General features: G+C 32.2%; 2 protein-coding genes across 2 annotated transcripts; both read left to right on the plus strand.

The window, feature by feature from the left end:
• The first annotated feature begins 1,787 nt into the window (after positions 1–1,787).
• Positions 1,788–3,592, plus strand: LOC131617954 (WAT1-related protein At4g30420-like). Its single transcript, XM_058889224.1, has 6 exons — positions 1,788–1,987; positions 2,228–2,344; positions 2,429–2,666; positions 2,884–3,042; positions 3,125–3,276; positions 3,394–3,592. The coding sequence occupies exons 1-6, from the start codon at positions 1,800–1,802 to the stop codon at positions 3,590–3,592; spliced, it is 1,053 nt and encodes a 350-aa protein (XP_058745207.1). The 5' UTR covers positions 1,788–1,799.
• Positions 3,593–9,093: 5,501 nt separating this feature from the next.
• Positions 9,094–12,768, plus strand: LOC131619800 (WAT1-related protein At4g30420-like). Its single transcript, XM_058890858.1, has 7 exons — positions 9,094–9,266; positions 9,348–9,416; positions 9,506–9,622; positions 9,705–9,942; positions 12,061–12,219; positions 12,312–12,463; positions 12,570–12,768. Exons 1-7 carry the CDS (start codon positions 9,094–9,096, stop codon positions 12,766–12,768), a joined length of 1,107 nt encoding a protein of 368 aa, XP_058746841.1.
• Positions 12,769–13,027: the final 259 nt, after the last annotated feature.

Genomic DNA, 13,027 nt, shown 5'->3' on the forward strand with positions numbered 1-13,027 from the left:
AAAGATCTTGGAGCATTAAAATATTTTATTGGTCTCGAGCTAGCACAATGAAAAGAGGAATTGTTCATTTGTCAAAGAAAATACACATTGGACATCTTACATGAATGTGGTATGCTTAGTTCTAAACCTTCCTCATTCCCAATGGAACAAAACAACAAACTTGCTCTAGCCTAAGGACATCCATATTCATATCCAACAAAGTATGAAAGATTAGTTGGTCGTCAGATTTATCTTACAATAACAAGTCTAGAACTTACTTACTCTGTATATATATTGACTCAATTCATGCAAGCACCTCTCCAAGATCATTGGGATGCAGCAATGTGAGTGCTTAGATATCTCAAATTCTCATCAGGATAAGGTATAGTTTTACCAAAATATAATGACCTCAAATTAGGTGCTTTTTGTGATTCAGATTTGGCATCATGTCCAATAACACGAAAATCTATATCTGGATATTTAATGAAACTAGGGAATGCTCCAATTTCTTGGAAAACAAAGAAGCAAGTAACTATATCTCGATCCTCTAGTGAAGCAGAATATTGCTTAATGGCATATGCTATTGGTGAAATAATTTGGTTACGAAGTTTGCTATCAACTCTTCAAGTTCCTTGTATAGAATCCACCATGTTATAATGTGACAATCAAGCAGTAATTCATTTAGCCGCCAATCCGCCAATCAAGTCTTGAAGTTGATTTTTATTTTATCAGAGATCATATACAATCAGGAACTATCACTACAACTTATTGACCAACTTATCAAAAACAAGCTGACATTTTCACAAACTCATTGGGGTCTACAACATTCCATGATCTCATGTCCAAGTTGGGTGTTCATAACTCTCACCCTCCAACTTGAGGGGGAGTATTAGAGAATAGATTCCCATATTAGACTTAAAAGCTAGTTATTCCCTTATAAATCTCCTAGTTGATTAGGTTATATATATATATATATATATATATATATATATATATATATATATATATATATATATATATATATATATATATATATTTGTTTAGTTGCTATTTTATAGTTTTTCCTTGCTATTATTTGGAGTCTCTGGTTAAACAGAAATGGAATTATATTCAAAAATTCATCTTGCAACTCTAGTGATCTAGTGTGGAGTTGTAAAATGCTCGTATGGAGGTGATCTTTTGTTGGAAAAACTATACATCTCAATTGTAACTTTTATGAATTTTACAAAAACCCTTTATATTACTTAAACTAGGTTCAATTTGGTGGGTAATTTTCTGTTCGGTCGTTGAGTTTTTTGTATCCGTGTTTCTAAAACTTTCGTTCTTCATTAATATAACTTGCTTAAAAAAAATAAAATAAAGGCAATGTAAGAGTAACTTTGAACAACATATAAAGGCATGTATGAGTAACTTTAAACAACTGAAAACACAATCACATAATTGTTTTCTATTAATAATAATTTGCAAATGGGAAAACATTTAACATAATGGTAAGACATTCTTTGGTATCAACTTGACCCCGGATAATCATACATTATTGAATTTTAAAAATTTTATTATTATAGAAAAAAGAATCCCACAACACAATCAAATTCAAATCAGTACACTCATTTTTTAAAACTATATATACTAATATGAATTATTAAAGTTGGTCGATTCAGGCAACTTAAATATAATATAATAACTTTATAGGCAATATGGGGACTCAATCATGGAGAACTGTACTACTTACCTACCTATCCACTTTATATATATTATTATTTTCTTCTCTTCTCTTCATGCATAACAAATTGAGAAGCCTCTGGTTTTTGAGAGAAAATATGGCAAGTTCAAACATGAATTACTACCTTCCAATAATTGCTATGTTGTTATTACAGTTTATATTTGCAGGTATGACTCTTGGCACAAGGATGGCTCTTTTGGAGGGTATGAGCCCAAGGGTGTTTGTTGTTTACCGTAGTGCTTTTGCAACAATTGTTCTTGCTCCTCTTGCTTATTTATCATCAAGGTGTGCTATACTAATTTTCATTCTATCTTATTATTATTTCTTAACTTTACGGTAAATATTAATTTGTTTTCCTTTTTTAACAGGAAAAACTCAGCTTCATGTTCCTTAAATTTAAGGAGTTTTTCTTTGATATTCATCACCTCTCTAATTGGGTTTGTCTTTATTCTCTAGTAATATACGACATTGATTCTAAGTGTTTACACGCTTTTAATTAGTTGTTTCTCTTGGTATATGTTGCAGCATTACATTGTTTCAAAATTTATATTTTGAAGGACTATATCTTTCTTCATCATCAGTTGCAAGTGCCATTTCCAATCTTCTTCCAGCAATCACATTTGTAATAGCAGCTTTTGTAGGGTAATTACTATACTCACCAAACCCTATTTCTGTTACTCAAATAAAGTATGTTTCTTCTAATTTAAAATTTAATGTATATTACAGAATGGAAAAATTGAATATTAGAAGTTTGAGAACTATAGCCAAAATATTGGGGACTGTGATTTGTGTTAGTGGAGCAGTGTCCATTGCATTGTTGAAGGGTCCAAAGCTACTAAATGCAGAAAACATGCCATCAAAATCTATCATAGGCTTATCCTTAAAAAGTGATGATAATTGGTTGCTTGGATGTTTGTTTCTTTTAGGAAGTATTGTTGCCTGGTTAATTTTTCTCATTTTGCAGGTATTTTATTTCATAATCTAACATAAAAATGTTTCTCTCTCTCTCTCTCTCTCTCTCTCTCTCTCTCTCTCTCTCTCTCTCTCTCTCTCTCTCTCTCTCTCTCTCTCTCTCTCTCTCTCTCTCTCTCTCTCTCTCTCTCTCTATATATATATATATATATATATATGTATATATATATATATATATATAATATTTCCTTTTTTTCTATCTTCTTCAGGTTCCAGCTTATGAAAGTCATCCAAATTATATATCACTTTCAGCCTGGACGTGTTTAATGGCAACATTACAATCAGCAATAGTGACATTATTCATCGAGCAAGACCTAAATGCATGGAAGATTACTTCTATACTTGAACTTGGAAGCTCTTTATATGCAGTATGTGAATTGAATAATACAAATTAATAAACTATAACTCATATAAATTATTAGCATCATTAATAATTGATATATTTCACAGGGAATTATGGGATCTGCAGTAACATTTTGTCTCCAAGCATGGTGCATTTCAAAGAGGGGACCTCACTTCTTTGCTATGTTTATTCCTGTCTTCACAATAATTTGTACGGTATTGGCTGCTTTGTTGCTTCATGAAGAAATATACTTTGGAAGGTACTAAAATTTAAGTTCTTATAATTAATTCAGATTCTTTACATGGATTAAATTATCGATGATTTCGGCCGAATTTATTAATCTAACTTAATGATTCTTCTGTTTCATGTGTGTCAGCTTGATAGGTGCAATCGGAGTGATTATTGGCTTGTCTATTGTGCTTTGGGGTAAAGCTGAAGATGTAGTTGATATCAAAGAGAAGATAGATCAAAAATCAATAGCTAATGAGACTGAGGAAGTGAAATTACTTATAGATGAATCCTCTGAAAAGGAATATTCTAAGACTGATTTGAAAGAACCTCTCTTACAGTGTTAGAACAAATGAATATCTCATCACAATAGATTATTTATACGTTGCATGTAATAGGAGATGTGGTATAAGTTTTTAAGTGAAAATTTATGATCTCTTTAATTCTACGTTAAAAACATGTGGTTAATTCCATTGATACTAGCGGGAAATACAATAAAGAATACCTTGTTCTTTGATGAATGTTAGAGGGCTACAAGGTACATGCTGAATATTTGAAGAGTGAATCATCTTTTTCAATTTTAAAAACTCGTTGAGAAAATTGTTCGATGAAGAATCGGTTTCCTCCAAATTGTTTGACTAGAGTGTGACACTACTATGATTATGAGATTTTACCATGTTTCAATAAGGATATTTCCTCGACTGAGAGGGCGAGTTAACATTGAGGTTCATAGAATGTGACTACTTTTCTTTCGGGCTACAGAAAATCGAAGTAAATAGTGGCTTAGATCAGTAATCTCAAATTGGCCTATGTTGTGTTTTCCCTAGGTTGGGAGTTATAACCAAGGTGAAATATAGCGCCCGCCTTTTTCCTCCTCGGTTCATACATTTAATTGAGGGGAGATAGGTATTACGGGATAACTTTTTCTCTTGGTTATGACTTTCCACCGAGAGTAAATCTAATGTATCTTCTATCAATTTTATTGTGCTCTTAACATGTTGGATTGATCGAAATTCTTTTTTTTTCTTTTCCATAAGCAACTCATGTAATATAAGTTGAGTAAAAACATGATTGTTTATTCAACAAAGAAGAAATTGCATCATCGAGATAAAAATTGTAACTTAATAAGAAGAGAATGGTAAGAATTTAAAAAGGAAGCATTTCAATGTGTGTTGCTTCCTTTTTAATTTTGACCATTCACCATTTTCTTTTTGTGTTGCAATTGTATTTAAAAACTAATTCGTTAACTAAATGGGTTAAACTTGAACTAGGTATAGTTTGACTCGATAGGTTAATGAGTCAACTCGATTGAGATATATAAGAATATGAGAATTTAATAATAACCATTGAATTTAATTTAATGGCTGAGATTAAAGGACTTGGATCATCTCCTTCAATTTTCTCTCCTTTCCTCTCCATCCTCTCTATCTCTCTCTTAATCTCACTCTCACTCATCATTAAAAAACAAAATATAATAAAGAGAGAGAATGAAATTAAGAGAGAGATAGAGAGGATGGAGAGGGAAGGAGAGAAAATTGAAGGAGAGGATCCAAAGTGGAGATTAAAACATATTTTTAAAATTTGATTATGATTTCTCTTTCCTCTTAAAAGGGCCAAATTTTCTAAATTTTTAGCACATGATTCAATGAAAATCACAGTTTAATCTCAACATTTCCTTTTAAATTTGATGATTATTATTCATTCTCATATTTTCATATAACTTACACATTTTGAATATATATATATATATATATATATATATATATATATATATATATATATATATATATATATATATATATATATATATATATATATATATATATATATATATATATATATATATATATATATATATATTATATCAAATTACACCCGAAAAGTTACATCACGAGTTACACTCGTTCAATAACTTCGTTTCGAATGAATATTTTTTAATATCAACAGTTGGATTGAAACATACTATCATACATATCACACCTACAAAGTTTCAGATTAATCTATAATGATTTACTATGTCATTAAATTACATCAAAATTAATGTTATATGAAAGCTCATTTTTACGTTAATCTTTGGATATTTTGATGATATAGTAAATCATTATAGATTAAACTCAAACTTTATAGGTATAATCTATATAATATTATGTTTCAATCCAACGATTAATTTTAAAAAATATTTGTCCTATGTTAAGTTATTGAACGGGTGTAATTTGATCAATTCTCTCTCTCTCTCTCTCTCTCTCTCTCTCTCTCTATATATATATATATATATATATATATATATATATATATATATATATATATATATATATATAATGAGTAAGTTATAAGAGAATTTGAGAATTTAATAACAATCATTACTTTGATTTAAATTAAAAGTTGTGATTAAAATATATTTTAAATAATTTCTCAATCCTATTAAAAGAGTCTGGTTTTTTTCTCTTTTCTCCATAATTGCATATATAATTAGGATTTGGGCACATAATTGTACAATTAATCTCAATCGTTTCTCTTTATAACTTACTTATTCTGAATCTTAGCTCTCTATTTCTTCCAATCTTATAATATTTATTTTTTTCAGTGTTTTTATTTTAAAAAACTTTAATTTAAAAATTAAAATATATTTAAAAATATATATTTATAAGTCTATGAAGCAAACGAAATGATCTTAACATGATGAATCCAACAAGTTAATCCGATTTGTTTGTGAACTTAAAACGAGTTGAGTTTGAGCTTAAAAAAAGTTGGCGTCAAACTTAACTCGAGTTTTAAGATGAATGAATTCTTATCGAGTCAAGCCGAGCTGAGGCGAGTTTGACTCATTTTCAGCCCTATCAACTTACTATCATCGTTAACCGATAATTAAGTATTTAACTTATCCTACTCAGCTATCTTCTTTTTTTTTTGGAGATGGAGATTATTATAGGAAGTGAAACGAGAGTAACAACCTCATAGAACCTTTTACTCACAGTGGGGAGGAGATAAGGGGTTCTCGTGATGTCGAAGAAATGTATGGAGAATGGGATGCGATTGATGAGAGAGTTGATTATAAAATTGTAGAATTGAGAATTTTTGGCAATTAAGGTAGCATTTTCTATTCAAGTTGTTATAATGATCCTATTTTGCCCATTCTTTCAATTATATTCCGCGGGGGTTTAGAAGGTTGTTAAATGTGTTACACGCCATTGATTTTGAACCATCCCCTAATCTTGTTATCGAGTCGAGTTATAAGTGGAAGGGTTTTGAAGTCGGATCCCCACATTTTGTCTAGCTCGCGTCACCCGCGCTGATGCTTCGTGTACGCGCGCACAATTATTTTGCTTTCCCCTTTTTTCGTCATTTACCCAGTGACATGATACCACGGTATGGACACCCTTATCCATCACAGTAGCTTTTTTTGCCTTGGTTAATATGACCCCTTGGATAAGCTCCCCTTTTATTTTCTTTTCCCCTGTCCCCAGGCCGCTACTTCGGTAGTTGTTTGTTTACGAGTGGCGCTCGAATGTATGATATTGCTTTTGTGTTTGCTTTCTCCCGTTAGGATTGCTAGACTTCCCTTTGGTATGCTAACATTAGGTAGACGTCTCTTTGCATTAGGTTATCTGTCATACATATTTAAAACACAAACCAAACTCTTTCTTTTCTTTTACCTCAACGGCGCCTAAGAACGTGTTATTTCCTTCCTTCCTCCCATGCATAAGTCTCCAAAGGTCGAGCTACCGTAGGATGCGAACGTAACTATTCACCTAAAAAACACAAAACAAAGAGAAATTAGTTAGCCGAGCTACGATAACTTTGATTCTTCAAAAAGGATACGTAGGCAGTGGGGTAGGGTCTGTGCGAGTACAACTATTTATTTTCCCTACATTTTGCAGGCATTTTAGCTCCAAGATTTAGACATAGATTCTTTACACACCCATAGATTATACAACAAGCGTGGATCCTATCGAGCATGATGGACGTGAGGGGTGCTAACACCTTTCCCTCGCGTAACCGACTCCCTTATCTGATTCTCTGATTCGCTTCAACCGTGCTTATCCTTCCCTCGGGTTTATTCTGTGTTTCCTTTCCCTCTCTTGGGATGAATAGACACGGATGGCAACTCTATTTCTTGCGCCACTTTCCCGTTTGTATTTGGATGAAAATCCCGGGAGCGACAAAGGGTATATGTTAATGTGTTCCTTTAATATTAGGGGTTTGACGGGTAGAATAAAAAGAAGGAATGTGAGGGACCTTATCCTAGATAACTCCTAGGAATTCATGGATATTCAAGAGACTAAACCTTATGAGGTCTCTGATTCCCTTGTTCACTCTCTTTGGTGGAATTCTTTTGGTGAGTGGAGTTTTATTCATGTTATTGGTTATAATGGTGGGTTATTTTCTATTTGGGGTGACTCTAAAGGAAAGGCTTTATTTTCTTTCTCTGGATTGGGTTTTCTAGGGGTCTGTCTTTAGTGGGGAGCTTCTAAGAAAGTTTGTTATGTGGTTAATGTTTATTCCAAATCCTAGTTGATTGAAAGAAGAATTATTCGAATTAATCTACCAAACCCCGAGATGCCGAGATTACAGAGGCTATTACCATCAACATTCAAAATCATATTATTATCTTTGTATGCATTCCATGTGGTCGTTTTCATTGGATGAGACATATTATAATTGGGAAAACATAGCTAACATATTATCATAATTCGTTGTGATGAGTTTTAAAGTATAGGAAGATATCACTTCATTCGCAAGACACCATTTGTTCATAGCATGTCACAACTACCACAAGCAGTCAAAACGATAGAGCCACCGTCAATGTCAAGTCTAATCCAATAATGTAAACTATCCCCTTGATAGAATATTGGGTCAAAGAAGTCACTAGATTTCCAAAAGTGAGGAACTAATGTTTAGTCTCTTAAGTAGTGTAGAGTCGTCTTAGCATCCCGATTGCATCTAGGACAAAGATTCGTCTGGAGCATACCACAATGAAACAACATCAATCTCGTAAGAAGGGATTTATGTAAATTCTTCCAAAGAAATACTTTCAGCTTCTCATGAGCAGGGATATGCCACGCCCATTTTCAAGAGTTATTGTCTATTGCAGTCCGAACAAATTGAGGCACTTATAACTATTCCGAACAGTACAGAAACCATCTAAAAAAAATTTCAAAATTAAACGATCAGACACTAGAGAATTAAAACAAATAAAAAGCGCTTTCAAGCTCTCACAAAAAGCCGCGTGAATAAATATGGTATTTGGAATTTTGAAAATTTAAATGACTATTGAAAAGTGCTACATAAGCTTATAAGATGATATGACAGAAATGAAGTTTAAATGTTAGGAAGAGAATACACGCTTCTTTTTTATATTGTATAGATAGATTTTATTGTAATTTTTAATAATTGATCAAAAACTAAAATATTCATTCATCTTATAACAAAGTAAATAATAATAATAAATTAATCGTGCAAGTGGGAAAACATTTCATATAATGGTAAGTCGTTTGGCGAAATGTAAGACATTCTCTTGTATCAACTTGACCTTCCATAAAAACACTTTATTGAATTTTTACATATTTAAATATATTAATAAACAGTACCACAACAGAATCAAATTCAAATCAGTACAATATAAATTTGAAAACTATCCTAACCTAATATTTATATAATTAAAATTGGTCGATTTAGGCAACTTACGCAGCTATATGACATGCAAAAATAGTAATTTAATGTCCATCCCATCTACACATGCCTACCTATCCTCTTTGGTCTCTATATATATAATAATTAGTTTCTTCTTCTCTTCATGCATAACACAGAATTCTCTTGTTTTTGGAAATTAAATATGGCAAGTTCAAAAATGGAGTACTACCTTCCAATAGTTGTTATGTTGTTATTACAGTTTATATTTGCAGGTATGACTCTTGGCACAAGGATTGCTCTTTTAGAAGGTATGAGCCCAAGGGTGTTTGTTGTTTACCGTAGTGCTTTCGCAACCATAGTTCTTGCTCCACTTGCTTATTTATCATCAAGGTACTTTACTTTAATTTCATTGTTAATAATTACATAATCAAGTGTGTATTTATTATATTAATTTTTTTTCTTTTTTAACAGGAGAAACTCTTCAACTTGTTCCTTAAATTTAAGGAGTTTTTCCTTGATATTCATCAACTCTCTTATTGGGTTTGTTTCTTGGTCTCTAGTAATATATGATATTGAGTCTAAGTGTTTTCACATTTTTAATTAGTTGTTTCTTTCGGTATATGTTGCAGCATTACGTTGTATCAAAATTTATATTTTGAGGGACTATATCTTGCTTCATCTTCAGTTGCAAGTGCCATTTCCAATCTTCTTCCAGCAATCACATTTGTAATAGCAGCTTTTGTAGGGTAATTACTATACTCACCAAACCCTATTTCTGTAACTCAAATAAAATGTGTTTCTTCTAATTTGAGATTTTATGCATTATAGAATGGAGAAATTGAATATTAGAAGTTTGAGAACTATAGCCAAAATATTGGGAACAGTGATATGTGTTATTGGAGCAGTGTCCATTGCATTGTTGAAGGGTCCAAAGCTACTAAATGCAGAAAACATACCTTCAAAATCAATTATAAATTTATCCTTAGAAAGTGATGACAATTGGTTGCTTGGATGTTTATTACTCTCAGTTAGCATTATTGCCTGGTCAATTTTTCTCATTTTGCAGGTATTTTAATTCATAATCTCTCTCTACATTTTATTTTTTAAGTGCCCTTTCTCAATCTCTCTCTCTATATCTCTATATATATTGTTAGTAGTTGATAGTTGATAAAAGATAGTTTTAGAGAGTTGTTTAGAAAGAAGGCTATTTCATTGATTTCTTGGATGATCAATTACAAGATAGCAATTGCCTATTTATAGGCTCAAGTCACCAACCTCTCAATGGTGGTGAATATTTCTACATCTCTTTAGTTCTTTCTAGAATTCTCATGATAGATTAGTATCATGATGATTCTAGGTTATTCTATATTTTACATACATTTATAATTCTAGATTGATCTTCCATATCCATTCACACTAGAGTTCTAGATTATTCTACCATATTCCTATACACTATAATTCTAGGATATTCTACCATTTTCATACATATTATATTTAGAATATTCTAGAAATTTGTAGCAATTTCAACACTCCTCCTTGATGCAAATTTCCGTGACTCCAAGCATGGCTCGTAGTTCTTCAAATCTTGGTCTCGCCAACGCTTTCGTGAATATATCTGCAATTTGATCTTCTGTCCTGCAGTAGTCGAGTTTGATCTCTTTAGTTGCTTCAGCTTCTCTGATAAAGTGATACTTGATTGCTATGTGTTTTGTTCTGCTGTGATGAACTGGATTTTTTGCCATTGCAATTGCTGATTTGTTGTCACAGTTGATCTTAGTTGGCTCATCTTGTTTTTCTCCCATGTCTTCGAGTATCCTGCGAAGCCATATAGCTTGACTTGTTGCTTCAGCAGCTGCCACGTACTCTGCTTCTGCTGTTGATTGTGCAACTGTAGCTTGCTTCTTTGATGCCCAGGAGAAAATTCCTGATCCTAGAGAGAAAGCATAGCCAGAGGTGCTCTTCATGTCGTCTACCGAACCTGCCCAATCACTGTCGGTGTAGCCAAGTAATCCTGAGTTGGTTTCGGTAGTGTACCATATACCGAACTCTTTTCTTCCTTGAAGATACCTCAAAATTCTTTTTCCTGCTCCAAAGTGTATTTGACTTGGGCTTTGCATGAATCTTGATAGAAGACTTGTAGCATACATTATATCTGGTCGTGTAGCTGTTAAATATAGAAGACTTCCAATTAGACTTCTGTATTTAGATGCATCAGCTTGTGGTGCTCCATCATTCTTCTGTAGTTTCTCATTTGTTATGAGTGGAGTAGCGACAGGTTTGCAACCGTACATATTGAATTTCTTAAGTAAGCCTTCTGTGTATTTCTTTTGCGAGATGAATATCCCTTCATTTCTCTGACTTACCTCTATACCGAGGAAGTAACTCATCAAACCAAGGTCGGTCATCTCAAAGGTCTTCATCATGTCTTCTTTGAACTCCATCATCATCTTAGTATTGTTTCCCGTGTAGATAAGGTCATCTACATATAGTGAGAGTAAGAGAGTGTACTGACCTTGGGACTTGATGTAAAGTGTAGGCTCACTCTTGCTCCTCCAGAATCCTCGATCCATGAAATATTGATCAATTCTGCTATACCATGCTCGAGGTGCTTGCTTCAAACCGTAGAGTGCTTTTCTTAGTCTTAACACTTTGCTTTCTTCACCTTTGGATATGAATCCTCGTGGCTGCTCCACATAGATCTCTTCTTCAAGTACGCCATTAAGGAAGGCAGATTTGACATCTAGTTGATGGATACTCCATCCTGTTGAAATTGCTACAAATTTCTAGAATATTCTAAATATAATATGTATGAAAATGGTAGAATATCCTAGAATTATAGTGTATAGGAATATGGTAGAATAATCTAGAACTCTAGTGTGAATGGATATGGTAGATCAATCTAGAATTATAAATGTATGTAAAATATAGAATAACCTAGAATCATCATGATACTAATCTATCATGAGAATTCTAGAAAGAACTAAAGAGATGTAGAAATATTCACCACCATTGAGAGGTTGGTGACTTGAGCCTATAAATAGGCAATTGCTATCTTGTAATTGATCATCCAAGAAATCAATGAAATAGCCTTCTTTCTAAACAACTCTCTAAAACTATCTTTTATCAACTATCAACTACTAACATATATTTATAAAATCTTTTCTTCCTTTTTTATCTTCCTCAGGTTCCAGCTTATAAAAGCCATCCAAATTATATATCACTCTCAGCTTGGATGTGTTTAATGGCAACATTACAATCAGCAGTAGTGACATTATTCATTGAGCAAGACCTAAATGCATGGAAGATTACTTCTGTACTTGAACTTGGAAGCTCTTTATATGCAGTATGTGAATGATATATATATATTATTTAATTATATGTCATATAAATTAACACATCATAAGTAGCATTATTAATAATTAATATATATTGCAGGGAATTATGGGATCTGCAGTAACATTTTGTGTCCAAGCATGGTGCATTTCAAGGAGAGGACCTCTCTTCTATGCTATGTTTATTCCTGTCTTCACTATAATTTGTACTGTATTGGCTGCTTTGTTGCTTCATGAAGAAATATATTTTGGAAGGTACTAATATTTATTAAGATCCTAGACACAAATTAAATTATAGCCTAGGTGACAATTTCAAACAATATAAATATAACTAAGTGATCTTTTGCTTATTGTGTCTCAGTTTGATAGGTGCAATTGGAGTGATTATTGGCTTGTCTATTGTGCTTTGGGGTAAAGCTAAAGATGTAGTTGATTACAAAGAGAAGATGGATCCAAAATCTAAGGCTAATGAGACTGAGGAAGTGAAATTAGTTATAAATGAATCCTCTGAAAAGGAATATTCTAAAAATGATTTGAAAGAACCTCTCTTACTGTGTTAGAACAAATGAATATCTCATCACAATAGATTTTTTTATTTTTTATTTCTTTGATACATAATACATTATGCTAAGAGTTACTTTGTTTATAAATGTCGAGAATTTTTTTGTAATAGGAGATGTGTTATAGTTTTTTAAGTGAAAAATTATGATCTTCTCAAATCTAAATTGAGAATATGTGGTTAATTTCAATTGTACTTGCGGAAAATCCAATAAAGAATACACTTTGTTCATGTCATGAATGTAAGAGGGCTATAAGGTA

This window comes from Vicia villosa, linkage group LG7 (genome assembly GCF_029867415.1).
Source record: "Vicia villosa cultivar HV-30 ecotype Madison, WI linkage group LG7, Vvil1.0, whole genome shotgun sequence".
Taxonomy (NCBI): Eukaryota; Viridiplantae; Streptophyta; class Magnoliopsida; order Fabales; family Fabaceae; genus Vicia; species Vicia villosa.